General features: G+C 37.3%; 3 protein-coding genes across 4 annotated transcripts in view; 2 read left to right on the top strand and 1 right to left on the bottom strand.

Annotated features, from left to right (window-relative positions):
- Window positions 1-1,064: 1,064 nt before the first annotated feature.
- LOC147866498 (FGGY family of carbohydrate kinase) lies at window positions 1,065-8,318 on the top strand. 2 transcript variants are annotated; one of them, XM_087316951.1, is made up of 14 exons: window positions 1,065-1,201; window positions 1,683-1,762; window positions 3,273-3,390; window positions 3,479-3,657; window positions 3,737-3,819; window positions 3,900-4,084; window positions 4,400-4,461; window positions 4,618-4,840; window positions 5,979-6,098; window positions 6,192-6,309; window positions 6,407-6,563; window positions 7,111-7,183; window positions 7,576-7,703; window positions 8,049-8,318. In XM_087316951.1, the coding sequence occupies exons 1-14, from the start codon at window positions 1,147-1,149 to the stop codon at window positions 8,169-8,171; spliced, it is 1,704 nt and encodes a 567-aa protein (XP_087173077.1). In that variant the 5' UTR covers window positions 1,065-1,146; the 3' UTR covers window positions 8,172-8,318. The 2 variants fall into 2 exon arrangements, with proteins under 2 accessions (XP_087173077.1, XP_087173078.1); XM_087316952.1 differs by lacking the exon at window positions 1,683-1,762 and having other exon boundaries at window positions 1,096-1,201.
- A 557-nt stretch (window positions 8,319-8,875) lies between these two features.
- On the bottom strand, window positions 8,876-11,066 carry LOC147866497 (thioredoxin H1-like). The gene is made up of 3 exons (XM_087317534.1): window positions 10,940-11,066; window positions 9,941-10,063; window positions 8,876-9,063 (listed from the first exon to the last, which is right to left on the bottom strand). The coding sequence occupies exons 1-3, from the start codon at window positions 11,024-11,026 to the stop codon at window positions 8,899-8,901; spliced, it is 375 nt and encodes a 124-aa protein (XP_087173660.1). The 5' UTR covers window positions 11,027-11,066; the 3' UTR covers window positions 8,876-8,898.
- Window positions 11,067-12,737: 1,671 nt separating this feature from the next.
- The window catches only part of LOC147866496 (uncharacterized), a 45,292-nt gene continuing 37,130 nt past the window's right edge, over window positions 12,738-20,899 (top strand). The window contains exons 1-5 of the mRNA XM_087316950.1: window positions 12,738-13,764; window positions 14,518-14,948; window positions 17,585-17,941; window positions 18,732-18,944; window positions 19,022-19,173. Of these exons, the coding sequence (XP_087173076.1) occupies window positions 12,831-13,764; window positions 14,518-14,948; window positions 17,585-17,941; window positions 18,732-18,944; window positions 19,022-19,173 (2,087 nt within the window). The 5' untranslated portion in view covers window positions 12,738-12,830. The remainder of the gene's footprint in view (window positions 13,765-14,517; window positions 14,949-17,584; window positions 17,942-18,731; window positions 18,945-19,021; window positions 19,174-20,899) is intronic.

Genomic DNA, 20,899 nt, shown 5'->3' with positions numbered 1-20,899 from the left:
CAAACATACTCCTCTACTACCTCTTGTGAAACACTAGAAATATCAACAAATTTGCTCATTCATTGAAGGTATGCAATGCAAGGGGCCATCATCCTTCTTCCTTACCAGATCAACCGTATTTTTCAAAAATTCCCAGAATACCCCTCCCCTCCCTTTTTCTACACACTTCTATACAAAACACACCCAAACAAACATACTCTACCTCTTGCGAAACACCAAAAATATCAACAATTTTGCTCATTCAGTGAAGGTATGCAAGGGGCCATCCTTCTTCCTTCAAATGGCAACTGTCACTAGAGATCAACAAAGTCCACCTATCCACATGGGCAAGAACATATGGGCTTCGATTTTTTATTTTGGTAGCATGGTCCATGTAAAAGGGCATGCCTAGACACGTATAATGTTCCAAACACAAGTAGGGTATAATGACTGGAATGAATAGATTGTCCATATAAGCAACAAAGAGTGCCACGGAAGCTCCAGGAATGTGGATTGATTCCATATACATACAAAAACGGGCTGGCTAGTAATGTAAACTTCCATTAAAGCAAATGGACAAATAGAAGTCGAAGGGAAATGCTCTCTAAAAGGGGAAGGGGTAGCGTGAGAAATAAATAAATAAAAACAAGGTGTGTACAAGGAACGGGGTATTGACCAAAAAAATGTTTAAGCCAATCATTTGAATCTCCGTAATGGGGGGTAGGCATCTTGACACATGAAAGACAATATGAGACCCTTGTAAAATTGGCCACAAATGCTGGGAACAAGTAAAAAAAACCATATTATGGTTTCTTCTGCTTTTATGTATTATGTTGGAGTTTTGTCAAAAAATATCCGTATGGTCACATTATGCATACATGGGTTGGGATAAGGGCTTTGAGATGGACAATGGCCTAAAAAGGGAAAATAGCTACTAAAAAATTTCCAAAGAGGGTATGGGTATAAGGCCATATGGCCTTGATTAGAGGATAAGAATAATATTCCAAAAAGGGTAAGGGGTATGGTCTAGTATTGTAAGAAATCTTCCAAAAAGGGTAATGGCTAGAAATGTAGATTTCTATAACAATTGTTTTGATAATGTGCTTCTTCTTCTTCTTCTTCTACTACTACTACTTCTTCCCCTGTTTCCTCTTCTAAGAGTTCGCTATGGCACCTTCACATTACGTGGGCGTCGACGTTGGAACAGGGAGTGCTCGTGCAGGTTTCTTCTTCTTCTTCTTATCCGTTTTCTTTCATTTTCTCAGCCTCTCTATTTTCTTGGAAATTTCATTTAAGGTCTAATTTATGGATGACCTTCATCTTTTACGATCAGATTAGTTTCTGATGGAAGCCCCCCCCCCTCCCCCAAGTCGTTTGTAACCCTAAAATGTTTCTTTTCAGTTGGAATATTATCATAAAATTGAAGGCTGAAATGACTTAGATCATGGTTATAGAGAGGCTAGACTTTTGAGGGTTTTATATGCATTTAGAACGATGTTTGATCTTTCAGATTTGTAATTGCTACGATGGATTGTTCAAATTAATTAAAGAGAGCAATAGGATATTCTAGAAGTAGTCAGCATTGTTTCATAGAAAACTAAGTGTGCTTGAAAATGGTGTGCTTTCAGATTTTGAATCTATTATTGATAGAATGGTGCAAATTTTTCCAACAATTCTGATTTAAAGTTGGCTCATGATCCTAGGAGTATTTGATGGTGAAGGGAAATTGTTAGGTGTTGGTGCCAGTCCTCTACAAATATGGAAGGAAGGGAATTTTGTGGAGGTTAGTTTATATATTTGGTGTTATGGTGTGTGTGAGCTATATACGAATCATGTGAGATGTGAAAAATCATGTTTTCAGATGAAGAAATTGAGCTCACTGCAATATCGTTTTTTGAAATTTCCTTGTGAGCAAATACGCACATGATAAGTCATGTTTTGAAATTGTGGGTGGAAAAATTGGGGTCCTTCTATTCTCAACCAAGCGTCCTGATGTCTATTCTTTTTCAATGATTGTTCGCATGATAAGGAGCGAAGCATTTTTTCCCCTGAGATGAGAACAACTCCAATAGTGACCTAGGCTCCATTTCGATCAGTGACATGTATCCAATGGATTTGAAGATCCCATTGCAAAGGTACTCAGGTTTGGCAATTATAAGAACAAATTGGCAAATAAGGAGATACTCATTGTTCCCACCATAGTTATGTCCTCACTTCCGGCAAACTCCCTCCCTCCCTAGGTCGCTTCTCTATCAGAACTTCTTTTCTCACTCGTTAATAACATCATCCTTAAATAGTGTTAGAAAAAATATGGTATATGTTTCCTTCCACATAAGAATGAGTAATTCTACAATCCCAAACATGAGACGACTTATTAAGATGTAACTTTCGTATGTTCTCTAGGTCATTTGGCATCTTAAAAGACATTAATTTTTCTTTCTTTCTGTCTAAAGTAAGTTCAAATTCAAACTTTTTCTTGAAATTTCAGACTTGTTTTTTTTCTCTGGAAAAAGGAAATATAAGCGTTTTCTAACAGTACCATCTGGCTTTTATTAGGGTTATTTTTTCTTCATTCTTTCTCTGCTTAATTCCATGCAACTGACTCATATGTTGCCACTGGCCACATGACCTGATCATGTCACTACAGATGGCGTCCCTTGATTGCTTGTACATTGACGATATTTCTGAACATATATACTCTCAATGAAAAAAGTTGAAGGGATGGTTATGCATATTTTCTTGTATGCAGATGATATCAAGCTAATCTTGAGCTCTCTAGAATACTAAGATTAGTATGTACATCTGGAGGTTACCTCAACTTGACTTATTTTTGTTCTTTTGAATGCACATGTAAGGCTTGTTTTCTTCTTTCTTGTTAGTCATTATGCTATTCAGTTGAAGAAAAGAGTAAATTTTAGTGTGTACAATCAATGTATTTCCTGAACTTGACTTATTTTTGTTCTTTTGAATACACATGTAAGGCTTGTTCTCTTCTTTCTTGTTAGCCATTATGCTATTCAGTTGAAGAAAAGAGTAAATTTTAGTGTTTACAATCAATGTATTTCATGATATAACTCGTGTATTTACGTAAGCATGTGGTGAAATTGTCAGGATAATTGTGTATTCAATGTGAACAAGTTGAAAATACTATAAATTTCCCTAGTGTAATTTCATATGCGCCATGTTTTTTATTTCTCAAAATTTGTATATGTATCTGTTGTTTCTTAAAGAATACTCTTTTGCGCATCTTGAATTGTTAGATCTGATTGGGGTTCACTTGTATATATAAATAGCAATCTTCTACAGACATTTGGCTTGCAGTATGTGCGGCTGTAAAGCTGGCCACTCACAATGCAAATGTTTCACCGGAAGATATATGTGGCATAGGATTTGCTGCCACATGCTCTCTTGGTTAGTGGTGAACTCGTTGTTGGATTTTGGAAATTTTCTAAATATCTAGCCCTTTTAGCCTTGATGCTTTCTTTTGCTGTCCATGTAGTTGCTATTGGCGAAGATGAATCACCTGTAACTGTTTCATTGTCCGGGGATGCAAGACGCAATGTGATTGTTTGGATGGATCACAGAGCTGTAGAACAAGCTGAGCGTATAAACACCTTACATTCACCAGTGCTCCAGTTTGTTGGTGGTGCAGTGTCTCCGGAAATGCAACCTCCAAAGGTACTATGTATGACTTATAGTTTCATTCAGGATTTTAAGAGTTTTCACATTCTAATTGGAGTTTGTGATGTTTCAAAAGCTCCTATGGGTGAAAGAGAATCTTCAGGAATCTTGGGCAGTGGCATTCCGATGGATGGATCTGAGTGATTGGCTGACATATAGGTGGAAATAGTCCTTCACTTGGAATTCAAAATCAAGCAGTGTTTTGATAACCGTTGTTTGATTAATTTCTTTCATGACAGAGCTACTGGTGATGACACTAGAAGCCTTTGCACTGTTGTGTGCAAATGGACATACATGGGGCATGCCCATATGCAACAAATGAGTAGCCAAAATTCTTTAGCTACAGAGGCTTGTGGATGGGATGATGTCTTCTGGCAGGAGATTGGGCTTGGTAACCTTGTTGAAGGAAACTATGCGAAAATAGGTTGGTTGTAGCAATCACGTGTCATTTCTGCTGTTTAATGTTAGTCTCATAATACATTTAGTGTTATTGCAGTTTCTGTCAATATACGCATAATAGTTTCAAGAATGATGCACTTCAACAACTTTGACTATTTTCATGGGATTTGTTGTTTGCTTGACCATATTCATGCACATACGTGTTCATATGTGCATGTACATGCATTGTGTAGCGAGGTCAAAAGATGCAAGTGAGTATCTGCATGGTTGTCTATGATATTCTATGCTCCTTGGAGGGTATTATGATGTGTATCAGGTTAATCGGTTCTTCATATTGCAGGTGCCAGTGTTGCATTCCCAGGTCATCCATTAGGATCTGGCCTCAAGGCAGCTGCTGCGAAGGTAAGTATTCTAATGTGAACACTGTTTTCTCTTAATGTTATAATATAAATTTGAGTTTTTTGTGTAAGACCCTATGTGGTCTTCACTGTACAGTATCACATGATGGTACAATGTACCATAAATTGTAATATAATGAAGGCAAATATTTGAAAACAGGAGCTTGGGCTATTGAAGGGAACGCCTGTGGGTGTAGCACTAATTGATGCACATGCTGGTGGTGTTGGCGTTATGGAAGGAGTGCCTAAAATAAAAGAAATCACTGATTCTGATGAAGCATTATGCAGCAGACTGGTCCTTGTGTGTGGGACATCCACCTGCCATATGGTTGTTTCACAGAACAAAATCTTTATTCCAGGTGTATGGGGCCCATATTGGTCAGGTATAACTCTCAAAAGCTAGAGTCAATGAGGTTTGGAATTTCCTAGTAAATAACTGTAGATGACTCAAAAACCAGTCTGCTTTTACTTATTTTACTTAATGCTATAAATTGAGAGATTTCTCATATATCATCTATTTTAAGGTATACCTTACCAAAATCTTTTTCTGGAACTTGAAAGAGAGTTTTCATCAAATCCATGGTAGCTGAAGTCTGAGTATGCTCCCCTCCCCAATATAACGAGGGACTGGGTTTTGATGAGACTTCAATATGGTTTGAGGCTCTTTCAGGACGAAGGATAGGTACAAACATCCATTAACATGTAGCTTTGGTAAGGTGTTTTTTCCCAAATCAGTAGTTGGATCCTTGACTAGGTACTTCAACTTGCATATTTTTGGGAAAGGATAGGTTTTATGTGAATGAATGGATTTTCACTTGTGATAGAGGGCTTGACAGGCATCCTGAACTTCATGGACATAGTTTAATACAACCTGCTACATGCCAAGAGATTGAGGGTAGATACTGGAGGTCTTTATCCCCAATTCTCTTTATTTCATTGAGAGACTCATGAAATTCAGGAATGTTAATAGAGATTTTGATCTAGATAGTTATCCAGATTGGACTTAGGCCGCTTGAGATGGATGATATTTAGCCACATGGGTGATCCACTAGTCATGTTTGCGTTATGTCAGAGGGTAACTCCATAGTCATATGAGATGGGTCATGGGGAACTGGAATTGGGACAGGACCTGGGTCAGGAATGGAAGTCATGGTAAGTGAGAAGAAGGAAAATATATACACAAATATGTAACGTGTATGAGCCAAAAAAGTGCCAAAGACGGCCTAAAAGCCAAAAGGTTAGAAAGTAGCAAAAATAATCCATCAAGGATAACACATTTTTGGTTTATTTATGTCTTTTTGACTTCATATTCAATCAGAACTATGCATCAAAACGTGGATTCTCCATGCCCTGGTCTATGGACATATTGTTTGATAGAATCCTAATAGAGAAAGAGGCAATTAAAGACTATCAAATTGTAAGTTGTACATTTCAGTAAAACATAGTAAAGATATATCTGTGATTTGTCTGGGATGCAATCCTTGGAATGCATATGATTGTTGATTATGTTCGTCTGTGCAGCCATGATTCCAGAATTTTGGTTGACCGAAGGTGGGCAAAGTGCGACCGGTGCTTTGTTGGATCATATAGTTGAGAATCATTCAGCTGCTACAATTTTGGCTAATCGTGCAGCTTCACAGAGTAGATTATCTATTTTCATCCCGTCTTTGTAGCCCAGTTCTTATAATTCTTATGTTGTTTGTATCATTATTCTTCTCTTTTATAACCTCTCAGAGATATCGATTTATGAAGTACTCAACAGTATCTTGGAATCTATTGCTGAGGGCTCTGTTGCTTTCAAAAGTGCCCTAACTAAGGATATACATGTTCTCCCTGATTTTCATGGTAATAGGTAGGCTGCTAGCATGATTATGCTGTATTATGCTTCATTTATGTGAATCTCTCCATGGATTTTTGTTTATTTATGAATAATATACATGCTCTGTCAGGTCGCCACTTGCAGATCCCAAGTCCAAGGGGATGATCAGTGGACTGACATTAAGTTCCAGTGAGAAAGATTTAGCATTGCTTTATTATGCTGTTGTTCAAAGTATTGCATATGGAACACGCCACATAATTGAACATTGTAATGCACATGGGCATAAGGTATGAGTCTTTCTGTCTTAATACTCCAGCCTTGTACAGAAATGTATTAAAATTATTTGCTTCAAATCTTCTTTAGTGTCAGCATTGTAACTTTAACTTTAGATGCATTACGACCTTAGTTTTTCCATAATGTTTCCATGTTCAACTTTTGGTACCAAATGCCTTAAAGTCACTCCGTGGTCTTAAATTGGAGAGCCTTTACCCCAAGATGTTGATACCTTCAACTACACTCTGGGCCATTATCTCATGGATGCCGTTTTGGCTGGCCACAATCTGGATAGCTGTGTTGTAGGAATAGACCTAGGGTTATCTGGTATTGATGGGACTCTGTTAATGATGGTAGGGAAAGATGATACATATGATCAATGAATGGTGATGGTGATACACGTAATTAATGAATGGTGGTAATGATATATGTAATTGGTGATAATGATGATGATAATGAGAATAGAAGTCTTGGTTGTGAGGATATCCAATGGGTCATCTGGAATACATATGTTTCTTCATCCGTAGCATATCACTAATGTGTTTTCAATGTTGGTGGCAGATAGAGACATTGATAGCTTGTGGTGGCTTATCAAAGAATAGTGTCTTCATACAGGAGCACGCCGATATCACAGGTAAAAGTTCCATATGGTGTTCTTTTATAATTCATTTCTAATGAATAATAATTTTTTCCTCTTGATGAGGATCAAATGCCAAGCCACCAAACTTTGCAACCAGAGGCCTAAATATAGGGCTTGATCTCCTGAGCTATGTATATGGATTCTAGAGCAAGAGTTCAAACCAGTAGAATTGACAGGCCTACCCTATTTATTATCTTGACTTGTGATTACTGGTGACATGAATACATCCTGCGCAAAACACCGTTTGGGAGGTTACATGATACAAACAAAACAAGTAGCCCATTATCAAATAAAGATTCTCCTGGTTTTACTGGTGAAAGAATGAAATGTTTGTGTTTTAGATGTGACATGGTGAAATGGTCCATCATTTTTTTTATCTGTAACAGGCTGTTCAGTAATTTTGCCCCGGGAGAAAGAGACCGTGCTACTTGGAGCTGCTGTTTTGGGGGCCGTGGCATCAAAGCAGTTCGAGAGTGTACATCATGCAATGAAAGTGCTGAATGCTCCTGGCGAGGTAAGCACTCTCTCATATGTTATGTCACATGTTCCGTTCCGTTTGTATTGTTTAGTTATAACTTAAGTAGTACTAGTGAGTCGTCTCTATATGAAACACTAAAAAGAATGTTAAATTTACAAAATGCCATGTCTACAATATGGCGCTTAAAGAATAAAGTGATTAATGAGAACATCTGGCATTTGTCGAGTGAAATGTCTTTAGCCAGAAGTTGAGATGTCCCCCTGATGCAAACTATGACATATTGTATGATGCAAACCATACCATGTTTTTGCATCCAAAGGTGAGTTTGTATTTCTCTTGTGCAAACCATAACATATTCTGACTTGGGCTGCCGCTATGTAGGTTGTGGAACCATCAAAAGATGAGCGTGTCAAAAAGTATCATGATGCGAAGTACAAGATCTTCCGCTCTTTATATGAGCAACAAGTATCTTTCCGAGAAGCGATGGCGTCTATATGCGAGTGAACATTTACAATCTTGTGGCAAAAGTAAAGAGGAATGCAAATTCACAAAATGTTAAAAAGGGATGTAAAGTGTACATGTCATTCTTCTAAACATTCCGAAAGTACTCCATAATTCATGACCACATACTATATGTGTTCTTTTGTTCAATTTTGGTCTTCTACCAAGCGCGGTTGAATCTTTTTATCCAAAAATAAGAACACTATTGGTGGTTGAGATTTGTGTGACCCTTGTGTGCATGACCACCAACAATCATCACTAATCCAATAAATCACTTCAAAGCAGACTTAACAAAGTTGCCAAGAACGTGCACCTTATGAGAATTGTACATAACAATGTTGTGATGCATTATAAACCATAATCTCTCGAAGCAAGCATATAAAGTCATTAAATATAGGGCTTATGTTCTTTGTGAGTTATGTAAACAAAATGTGTTGGGTGAGAATCCACTAGGTATGGATTGTAAATGGGCATGGGCCATGTAAGATTCATAATTAAGATAAAAATATTTTGTTAGGATTTAGGGTTTCCATGGAGTAATTAAGATTTCCATAGAGTGATTAATATTATGGTACAATTTTTTAAATGAGCCAATTTTAAGATTTAGCAACAATGCAAGGAAATATATGCTTTGAATAAATTTGTGTACAAATCTCACTAATTTTTGAGATAATGGAATGGAAATAAGGTTGACGCATTGCAATAAAGATTAGTCATTTGTGTAATTTTGTCACTTGTGACTGCATTGTGATCTATCGTGAAAATGTTGAACGTGGTAAGCAACCCTTTTCTCAAGCTCCTCTTGGTTTGCTCCTACAACCCTTTCAAGCTCTTTAGCATCCTTGATGATGATGAAAGTGGGCATTCCTTGGACATTCCATTGTGTTGCAACATTCTAACATACATAAAGGAGCATAAATAATGAAATTTTGAACAACTTTTATAATCTTGTTTATTTAGACCACCTTTCTACGTTTTGGTTTAAATCCTTCTTTCATTACTTTCTCGATTATATCATTTACATTTTTAAGATAAAATGAATAAGACTTCTTCAAACAATGATGCGTTAAATTAATCACGAAGAAAGAACTTAGATTGAAGCATGAGTGAGAGTGATGCCAACGTAGAGTGTCTAAATGATCATGTACAAAAGCTATGATATCTTAAACATGTGCAAAGTGGATAAACCAAGCAAACAAATGGAAAAAACCAATCAATAAACATGTGAAACAAAAGATACACACCCTGGCTTCCCATGCTAGATATGATCTAGAACATCGTTGAATGCGACCCGATTGCTATTGTTTATAAAAATGTGACCTCTTGAATGAAGGGGCGATGACAAGGTTTTAAGGTTCAAAAACTACAACCGTCGACGTTAGTAAGAATTTGACATCAATGGCTCATCACACATTTTTCACGACCAACAATCATAAATATTCGTTGGGGCATCTATCCCTTATCTGTGTTTATGATTTGGCATTACTGGAAAGACCTTGGAAGAAGATCGTGATATATTGTTTTCAAGCTTTGTATTTTTTGAAAATGAAGATGATTCCATTGTGAACCCTTAATGCACAACATGATCTCAAACTAAAATGAGATGGAGAATGACCTGAACCGAGAGCCTTTAATAACATTGCATTTAACAAAGTGACATGACTGAAAATTAAATGTAAAGGCGATGTTATTGTAGTGTGCTTTGTAAGGTAACATCTTTGTATTATGTGCCACATAAATGGTGTCTTGTATATGTGCGAGGGAGGAATTACCTGCATTTCATCTACATTGATCTTGACGAAGATAACATTTCGATGCTTCTTGGAGAGCTCACTAAATGTAGGGGCGACAAGTTTACAGGGTCCACACCATTTGGCCTCGAAGGCCACCACAACCTATAATGCATATGTGGTGGTTTTAAAAAAAGAAAACATATCTCAATCTCAATTTCAACTTCAAAGATCATTTCAATTGCCTTTTTAATCTAATTTGTAATCAAACTATGCATACATGTTTCCATCATAATCCGTTCTGCTAATTCTCATTCATACACATGCTTTCCTTTGTTTTTTATACACTTGAGGTTTACTTAATGGAATAAATAAATAAAGCTCATCATGTCATGGATTAGAAATCCCTAGTTGGGACTAAGAAAGACTAAATTATTCAATTTGGAATTGGGATTTAAGTAAAATTAATGAGCCAGAATAGGGATTAGGGAAATTATCCCAATTGGATTGGATTAAGGAATGGCAAAGAACCCAACTTAAGATTAGATTGAGGAATTTTAACTAACCCAATTTGGGCTCAAGGAAAACCAACTTGAACCCGGATTGGATTGAATAGAAATGAATGAACACAAATTGGGATTAAGGAAAACCAATTAAGCCAATTATGTTCTCAAATTGGAAGTAGGAAAACAAACGAACCCAATTTGGATAAGATTAAAGGAAAACTGATGGGGCCATATTGGATTGGATTAAGGAAAATTTAATGGTTGGAGATCTGAATTGGGTAAGGAAAGTTAATGGTTCGAGATGTGAATGGAGTAATGAAAATTAATGAACACACATTGGGACTGAGAATGATTAATGAACTCAAACTGGAATTTAGATATGCATATATGCATATAAATATCAAAACAATTGGATGGGTTGGGGGAGGTTTCGAATTGATTATATGTTGGGGGGGGGGAACTAAATATAGATTACAGGGTCCATTCATTCATCTGTGAGGTGAAGGAGGTGGGGGGGAGAGAGAATCAAATTTACGAGGTTGGATTGAATTGTTGCATCTTCGAGGATCTTGTACCAGGAATCTGAGGAATGGGCGATTTTCACTGATCCATGCTCTGCCATTCGGATCCAATTCACTGAGCAAATCACAGAGAGAGATACACAGAGACAGACAAGAGGGCGGTTGTTTAGTTACAAATGAGTAGTCGCTAATTCGTTGTGTATGTGTTTCTAATTAAATTTATATCTCCTTTAGATTTGGGGGAGGTTTTGTCATGTTTAGTTCCCAAGGTCCTTTAAATTTAGGGGAGGTTTTTCCCATGTTTAGTCCCCCCCAAGGTCCGCATGTGATCTTCAATTTGGATAGAGACTCAGAGTCTCTTTCTGTGCTGTACATGTTGGTATCCTTTCGATCTTGAAAGCTCGATTGTTGAGCTCCCAAAAATGATTGGCCTTCTCTAAGGTTGCGAGACGACTTCCTTTTTGTCGGTCCAATGGTTTTCTAATCGATGCGTAACAGGCATGAAATGGGCGTCAATACAGGTCAATACCAATCGCCAAATGGGACTTTGATGGTCCATTAATGTTTGTGGCTATGAGTTGCTTTTTAGTTTAATGGTTTGTTGTTTGTTGCTTTCTCAATGCATGCATGCATCGTGGGCTTGAATGATGATCAAATACCAAGTTGCCAATCAATCAACATCATAACGTCCAATCATCGTGTTCAACTTTTGTCTAACCTTGATTATTAGGGAATGTTGTAATGATTTGGTATCCTTCACACAACAAAAATAGATAGATGTATGATGTGTTATGAATTATGCGTATGAGTATAGTATAGTAGAGAGTGAGAATATACCAAATATAAGAATTTGTATCAATAATTAAATGGAAGTTTTCAACAATAAGAACACTCCTAATCAAGCACTAATCAACAACACGATAAAGAAGGGACTTGGTTTTACATAAGATTTTGGACGCAATATTTCATGTAATAGAATGGGTAAAGTATCATAATATCCTCTGCATTGAAGACGGACATTGTCTCTCCCTTCATATGGCAAAGATGGAGACCACACACTTCTATGACAAAATGTTTGTTGGGCTTTAATGCACAAATGCTTGATCGCTTGTATCAACATGGTTTGCATGCTTGGTTGACCTTTGTTATGTCAACCCATGTTTGCAAGGAACAAATGCATATCATTCTTCTCACTTTCTTTGTTTGAGGAGGCGACCTTGTGAGACCTTTTTGCTTATTTACGTGTTCACACCTAATGATGCCATGTGCTTGTTGTGTTGGGCAATGTCTACAAGCTTGTCCCGATTGCGCAAAAAAGAAGGTCAAGTCCCATTGGAGCTAAAATGACAAGGAATGTCAGGCTTAAAGGGTTGAGGGGCGAGTCGAGAACCTCAACGTGGATAGTAGGATTCTAATAAGGTTATCATAGTGTCCTGTTTATGAGTGTGTACTACCTCGAAACTAAAAAGACGAGGAATATCAAACCTAAAGGGTAGAGGTGTGAGTTGAGAACCCTTGGTGTCCATGGACAGTAGGATTCTGATAAGGTTATTATAGTGTCATGTTCATTGTCTATGCAAACAAGAGTACAGAGAAACCATGGGTGTCTCTCGACTACTACTTGCCTTACAAAGGCTTTTCTTGTGAGAAGGGAAAAGCCTCTCAGGGGCATTTCTGGGAAATAAAGAAAATTTCTCAGGGGTATTTGTGGAATTTCCAAAATCCTTATTATTATTATTATTATTATTAATTATTATGAGGCTCCATTAGAAGCAAAGGGAGTGATATGCAATAACTGCTCTGTTTCTCTCTGTTTCTTCTCTGAGAACCATCCATGGAGTTGGGAGATGAAGCAGAGACAAATTTGTGAAGGAGAACATTGAATGTATTTTTGTATATGTTTTGATGGAAAATATGAAGAAATCCTTCTCACACTTTGGAGACATTCCCATGGGTCCTTCCCCTAACCCTGGGCTGAAGCGCAAATATGGATCTCCCAAGAAGAGAAACAATGAAGCCACGACCAGTTTGTTCTTTACACCAGACAATGATCAGAAATCAAGAAGGAAAAAACATCAAAAGCCCATTAATTTAAACTCCATTGGTCATGGAGAAACTTTCTCCATAGGGCAGAAACAGGGCAGGAATGGCGGTTTTCCAAATGAGGTCACTCCAGAAATCCCTAAAAATCAAAATTTTAATGATGTTTTTTCGTCAATGCAAACAGGTTTTAATAAGACCGAGGCATCGAGTTCTATGAATACACTAGGGAGGTTTGGTGTATGGCATCCTGAAGATTCTGTTTTTGAAAAGGAAGAAGAAAAAATAGAAGAACAAAGAAAAACATTGTTAGTGTTTCCTAATGAAAGAGAGCTCAAATCTATGTATAAGCTTCCGAGAAGAAGGCAGAGGCAGCGAGGTGATGGAGTTGGTGGCATGATACTGTTCTCGAGTACACCAAAACTGGCAGTTTTCTCGGGTAGGGAAAAGCCGGTGGCTAACCAAGATGAAGAGAAGAGTATCCCTTGTAGTAACACCACTAATGAGGTCATGCATTCAAGAGGAAGCTTAACGAGGGAAAGACCTGTGGCTTGGGGTGAAAAATATACAGAAGCCGACGACAGCTTGAATTTCTGTGATTTGAAGACGGGCGATGATGCAATGAGATACTTTGCTGAGGCTGGAAATCGTTCCATGGTTGAGCTTGTGTATTGTAATCGATCTAATTCTAAGACGGAGTTTACACCATATGAACTTGTTATAGTACCAAGAGAGAAGGTGGATCCAGAGCATTTCATAATCTCGGCCAAAGGGATAGTTCATATTGAACCGGGACCAGGTTAGCAAAAGAATTATTTCAACATAATTGAAAGTTTTTTTCTACATTCTGGGAATAGGGTATTGACAGGTGTATCAAATAAGTTCATCCTTGTTCAATCGTAATGCAGTTTTTTATTATTAAGGAATGTGAATGTGCATATTCATTGAAGAACTTCACATAATTGCAAGTTTCTAGACAAGTAATGTGAATCCATAAATTATATGGAACATTTTAGTGCAAAGTTCCCCTCAAGTATGTATTCAATGTGATTTCAAGATTTTTAGCCAAAGAATAAGAATGCACATGTACATTGAAGGAATTTTCCTGGTTTAGTTGTTGTCTTATAATGAGAACAAGTTTTAAGTAGTGGTACTACATCAAATATGTGGATGTTAGGGAAAGCTTCTTATGTGTGAAGTTTGTAGACCTTGTCCAAGAACAAAATTTTAGAATCTTGATCATCAACTCACACAATAGCCTGACCACGTTTACAAGCATGAGAATCAATAGAATCAGATGTTGAGGAGGTTGTATTCTAAACTTCTTGAGGCATTAAACTAATTCTAATTGATGAAACATATTTTATGGTGCATGCTGTGCAGAATTTGGCTTAGTGTGCATTGGGTACTCATTGATCTTTCTTAATTTAACCGAACATTAGGACTTATGAAATAATGTAGTTGGAGACATAATGGTCATGCAGTGGATGATGATGGCTTCGTAAACTTGAAGTTTTATGTTAACGAATGTTTATATAATGTAATTTTGCAGGAACTACAATGGAAGCAACTGCAATCTCATTGGAGGATTGGAAACATGATAGAAACATTTTTCTCTCTCTAAGGCGTATAAAGTTCTTCGGAAGGTATCTTATTCAAAAAGCATTCACTCTCTGGAAAAAGAAGGTAGGACGGAGAAATTTCAAGCGAGTGCGTGAGACATTGATGTTAAAGCTATTCAAAGGAAAGCCTGCTTTTCTCAATGCATTACTTCAGATAAATGGATATATATGTGATTTAATGGACTTAAAGATGTTGTTGTTCGCATCGAATAGACTGTATACTATTGATGAGTTCTTGGATGCTCAAAGTCAACAAAGACACCACGTTGTTAGTCTTGCTGTTGAGGCCTGCTCTGATAAGATACAACAAGTTTTGGGGAAAGTCTGCCAAGATGTCAAAAAACAAGCTGAAATCTTTCGAGTATAGTTTGCATGACTCCCTTTTTGTAATCCTCTTTATAAGAAACTTTTTGAATTGTTCTCTATGATTATAATTGTTTTATTAATCACTACAAGCTAAGCTGGTCTTGACAAGAATTTGAAAAATGCAAATGTCTAGCAGGAAACAATTGTTAACTCTTGACAGCCCTGGATGTGTTTGTCTATAAGCTTTTTAGTTCAGGACAATATCCAAGTCGTATTTCCTGTTCACAATGGAATTGACTAAATGACGATTTGTATGATATGGTTGTAATGTGTCTCCTCGGAATAGTATCTCAAGCTTGTAGGACATGTAACTCGAGGCTTCGGGATACGAGCTTTTCAGTATTGAGGATCATACAAAATGCTGAATTTTAGCTCTGATAGAAGTGGAACCAGTTTCGTCTAGACTTACAATAGCCAGAAATTCGATCTATTTCTCCTGGTTTTTTCCTAGCCTGCAGAAGTCCATAACAATAGTAGAAATAAATTGATTAAGAGATCATGATTTGCTTTACCTAGAGCAATTGAAGGAAAGCATATAGCTGTTCAAAATTCTTGTAAAGCATAGCAAGAATGTAAAGATTGATACAAAGGAAATCTTATAAATCAGAAGTTGTCTGCCCTTAATGGTAATGACTTAAGATTCTATTGCACAAATGCTAGTAAATTCACAGGAATAGTAGTACTGAATTGATTAAAAGGTCAATTGTGCTAACTAGAAGCAATTGAAGGGAAGGCAGAAATGCTCCTGTCAATACATTGTAAAGCATAGCAAGAATTTAAAGTTTGTTCCAAAGGAAATTTGGGAGTAGAATATAGATCGGAAATAGCCTGACCACAATAGTAATGACTTATGATTTTATTATGTACAAACGTCAGTAAATCAGACAGGAACAATGGATTGAGGTAAGAGATCATGGACTATATTGGCTTGAAGCAATTTAATGAAAGTGTATATATATGCAATTTTTACATTTTTCTATATGTATATATAATATACACTATATTATCCTGTGAAGCATAGGAAAATGTAAAAATTTCTTCAAAGAAAGAAAAAGAAAAAAACAAGCAAGCAAGAAAGATAAACATCTTTCAGAGGCTGAAATGGCCTGAGACTGAACTTGACAATATTTCAAAATGTTGTGCAGTCTTTGAGAACACAAATAAAAATAACAAATTTAAGGTATCAAAGAGTCTCATTAGCTAAGCACTTAAGATTCTGAACTTAGCTTGACTAAATTTTGTCCCATAGAAAGATCTCCAACATGGTCCAATCCAAGATGGAGAGGTCTCTGAATTGATGGACACACTTTTTATGCTGGGTGATTATGGTCTTTATCTGTTGTTGAGAAGAGTGATGGGGCTGTGGTCTGGATGACTGGGGTCTATGTGCACGTCAAAGTGCTATTGCCTGACGTATCGTAACCGCTTTGTGTCCTAATCAAGATCTTACTTTTGTGGTCCTAAATAATGATATCAGTTCAGGTCACTGCATTCTTTTCCAGTTTAGTCATGTTCACTGTGGATAATGCAAGCTATATTGGAGTGGGAAAGTGCATTTATATTGATATCTTTGACCAGAGCCATTCTTGCATTTCAGCATAATAATAATAACTATATCCATGTTTAGCTAGGTATTTTGATGACATAAGTGCTAGTCTTGAGTACCTTTTCTTAGGGGGCATCCAAATCCATTGCATACTCGTCACTGATTGGAATGACGCATAAGTAACTATTGGGACTGGTTCCATCTCCGCCCAGACTATATCATGGGTAATGAAGCCTTGCTTCTTATCGTGTTGGCATAATCAAAACTAGAGAACACACCAAATCTGTCCCTTTATGAGGCTCTCTGTACTCGAGTATCTCATGGATATGCAGTCCTTGGTACCCTTGGGAGACAATGTATACAAACAATTAGAAACAAGGCCACCTTTTCCTTTCCCAAGAAGAATCCTGGTTCTGATCTCACTACCATGTTTGAATGGTGTTTAACACTATCACTTCAGTTTTATCAAGGCCTCGAGAAATCTTTGTGGATATAAAATGATTTTAAAATGAATGATATATAAATGTCTCTTAATATACCACAATGGGCAATGAGGTCCCAACAAGGGATTATGTCAAGAGATGTTAGATCTTGGAGTACAACAAACCAAAATGAATATAACTAGGTTAGTAAAATTGCCTACAGTACCAAATATTCCTAGTAGCCAAACACATACCATTTTGAGCTTAGATAAACTGAAACTTCTGCCTCCTGAAAGATCTCCAATGTAGGCTGTCCAAGATGGAGATATATCAACCATTTAAACTACTGTAACTACCTATCAGAGTTGACAAATATTACAACTCTTTAAGGTAACACATCAGTGCAAGTAACAAAAAAAATTTGATTTCTACTCAAGTTTGGGGCATGACCATTGAAATTGAAATTGCGGTTCTCTGAAAATGGCTGAAATGAAGTTATATCAAAGGTAGTCATTTTCCAAAAGTATTGAAATCTAATCCCAAGAAAGCATCCTGAGATCCTGACACCCTATGAGGGCTATGCTTTCGGATTGATATTTCTCTATTGTTCTGTTCATGTTTATGTTGCACAATAAAAATTTCAAGGAACGGTTTTATATGCAGGAAAGTGTACGTGATGAAAGTGAACTTGATGATGTAATTGGTGTCAATCTACATCAGCCTAGAGGAAGCAAAGTGCAAGGTATGGTGAGCATTCGGAATGAAAAGGTTGAGCGTGCCAAGACATATCGCCGAATTATGGCGGAAGAAAAAATGCTTGGGGTGTTTATAAAGCTGGCTGATTATATGTTTGTGGAAAGTTTGCTGTATCGCAGCATTTTGTCACTTGAGGAATTTTATAACTTTTTGGAATCTACTAAAGCTGGTCTAGAAAAGGGTTCGAAAGGTGTTTTTATTACCACCGTGTCTTTTGCTGAATCAAGCATAGTCTTTTCGCCTGATGAAGATGCAATTATTTCAGTGAGTATTTGTCTTACATGCGTGAAAGCTAAACAAAGTGGAATATAGTGCATCCATACTGAATGAAAGCAAATGTTCCTACATCCGATTTGGCTGATGAACCAAATTTAGTCTCCAGAGACATTTGTTTTTTTTCGTATTTCTTTGTACACATTGTTTCCCCCTGTTTCAGTCTCATATTGATGTGCTATTTACATACCTCTGATTTGATTTGCGTTCCTTTCTTTTTATGATTAGGAATGGGCAGATATATACTAGCTTTTAGCAGTGTTCTATGCATGATGAAGTTGATGGTTCCACAGTTTTGATCTAGTTACAATGGCATTGGTGATTGCAATAATTACTTACTTTAAATACATGTTGCCTGAAGCTGCATTATTTGTTTTTGATGTTCTATTGTTGGAGTTCTTAGTTTTTTCTTTGTTGTGATTCACTCTTATGAAGACCTTGTCAACTTTTAAAGTCGGTAAAGACTTTTGTGCTGATCATTGTATGACTTAATGCTGAAAACTTAGTGAGTTTTGATTTTACCTGAGAACATTTTTCACAGATCACTAGTGTCATATCTGCGTCCAGGACTCATTTCGGTGATACATTGGGTCAAGAATAATGTAACATATTCTAGATAATGGGATTTACTGAGATACTCATGGGGTGAATATTGTGAAAATGAATTATGATTTGTAAAACATGAAAGCCCATGATGTCTATGACTATCATATGAGATATTTTGGAAAACAAAATTTGGCTTTTGGGAAAGATTTCTAAACTCTCCAATAAATCTGTTCAGGCACTTGGAACTGCTGTTGAAGGGATTGTGCAGATTTTGCAGACCGCACCTCGGCTTCTGTATATGAGAGTTTATTCATCATTTTTTGATCATAAATCTTTTGGACTTAACCCTGTAAATTTATTCAGGGAATCCAGATATTCTTTACAGTGTCGTAATAACATTGAACGTATTATAAGAGCTTGTTTTGTGGAAGTTCGGAAGTATTCACAGGTTGGAAATCGAACTTCCTTTTATATGCATGGGAATAAATACCTAATCCTGTATATTGATTCTGTTTCTTGTATTAGATGTTTCAAGAATATAGACCCTTGTATTTGTTTGGTGAAGCATGGAATTATGAGACATATGTTGCAGAGAGACGAACGGTACGGCAATACAGAGAGGAACTTGCTCGCCAGCGGGAATGGAGAATAGATCTCGAAAAGATGCGCATTGGATGGTATGAATAACTGCAACATGCCATTATTTAAAAAGTGGTTCTAATGAAAGATTTTTAAAATTTACAAGCTTTAGCTGTCAAAAAACTTTGACAGACTACCAAGGTGGAGATCAATACACAAGCGAGTTTATTAATAGTGAAACTATCATCAGTCATTTATTGGCTCATAGGAATGCTGGGGATCCAACTGGATATTTTTATGGAGAATCAAGATACAAGGATGCATGGGATTAATATATATTGATTATTAGCTAATGCTTTTTATATTTTTTATTACTGATGCCTCTCTGAAGAGGTGAGAGATAGCAACTAGCATCTTTTACAACATTTTGGTAAGCTATGTGTCTGGTGCACAACCCTGTCTGGATTTTATCCCTACACACGAAATTCCACCGGGACCATCATGCCACTTCATATTATTACCGAATCAGATGCCTCTTTGACATGGATCACTTGATAATTAAGGATCTTAGAGAACATATGAACAGGATCCATGCATTGGGTCCAAAGTGAAAACGAGCCCTACTGCGGTGTTTATGACCTCTATACTGTATATCGAACATCTCTGATCTATATAAGCCTCAATTAAGTTAAGGTAGTTTAGGAATCTGTATGTATTGGCATTGGGTGCTTTCCTTACTTCAGCAGACTCTTTGTTTTGGGTCACTCTTAACAGATTACATTTACAAACTCGGTAGAGTAATACAAAATAGTTGGTATGATGATGAATGTCGTGATACAAGGAGATGCTTGCAACGTGATGTAACTCGGGGCATTTATACACACAACCAAGCGAGAGCAACCTTCCAACACCTCGTAAGGAGGAAGAAGAGATTGTATTTGGCTAAATTTGAAGATCATTTGTATCGCTTGTTTCTAGGACGAGAGAGTAAAAGAGCATGGAAACTGTTTAATGAGAGGCAACCCACCACACAACTGACCTCACCTCAGGTATGGCACGAATATGCAAAGGTCCTATATGACATCCCGGGGCAACCTCCTCTTCCCCACCCGAATGCCTCACGCCCACATGAATCAACCTTCTTTACACCACAAAATGTAAGAAATGCCATTGATAGGCTACAATTTGGGAAGGCCCAAGATCATGATGGATTGGTGGGTGAACACTTTATCTATGGCCGTGACACCTTGCTCCCATTGCTAGCACACATCTTTAATAGAGCCATGTCCAAAGGTTTTCCTACTAGATGGACTCAGCATACCATTGTGCCAATCCTCAAGAGTGGGGACCCCATGCTGCCAAGCAACTATAGGACAATCATGATTGGCCATTACTTGGCTAAACTATATGGCTCAATTCTGGAATCAGAATTGAGTATATGGGCAGAGCAAAATGGCTGCCGTTCAATTGGACAGGCAGGCTTTCGGAAGGGTTTCACAACTTTGGATCACATATTCACCCTCCGGGCCCTTATTGAGGAGGGCAGAGCCCACAATAAGAGGATTTATTGCTGCTTTGTGGATTTTCGAAAAGCCTTTGACACTGTGCCACGTGCTCGGCTTATGCAGCGGCTAGAGGCCATTGGTGTTCCTATAGATATGCAATGGGGAATCTATGCACTCTTTGAATCTGTTTCAGGAAAAGTTCGGTCTCCTAAGGGCTTGTCAGAGGCGGTGGCTAGCACAATTGGCGTGAAGCAAGGATGCCCACTATCCCCCACACTCTTCGGTCTCTATATAGATGAGGTATCACAGTACATAGAGA

This window comes from Azolla caroliniana, unplaced genomic scaffold, assembly GCF_043228905.1.
Source record: "Azolla caroliniana isolate FFs.n. ecotype wild unplaced genomic scaffold, voAzoCaro1.0.p SCAF_3, whole genome shotgun sequence".
NCBI classification, from domain to species: domain Eukaryota; kingdom Viridiplantae; phylum Streptophyta; class Polypodiopsida; order Salviniales; family Salviniaceae; genus Azolla; species Azolla caroliniana.
The sequence above is the reverse complement of the archived record's forward strand: the minus strand, read 5'-3'. Positions and strand labels throughout refer to the sequence as shown.

Coding starts and splice junctions, on each gene's coding strand:
- LOC147866498 (XM_087316951.1), top strand. CDS start 1,147: ATGGCACCTTCACATTACGTGGGCGTCGACGTTGGAACAGGGAGTGCT. Junction 1,763..3,272: donor AGGAAGGGAATTTTGTGGAG/GTTAGTTTATAT, acceptor ATATATAAATAG/CAATCTTCTACAGACATTTG. Junction 4,841..5,978: donor ATGGGGCCCATATTGGTCAG/GTATAACTCTCA, acceptor TCGTCTGTGCAG/CCATGATTCCAGAATTTTGG.
- LOC147866497 (XM_087317534.1), bottom strand. CDS start 11,026: ATGGCAGAGCATGGATCAGTGAAAATCGCCCATTCCTCAGATTCCTGG. Junction 10,064..10,939: donor CAACAATTCAATCCAACCTC/GTAAATTTGATT, acceptor TATGCATTATAG/GTTGTGGTGGCCTTCGAGGC. Junction 9,064..9,940: donor TCAATGTAGATGAAATGCAG/GTAATTCCTCCC, acceptor TATGTATGTTAG/AATGTTGCAACACAATGGAA.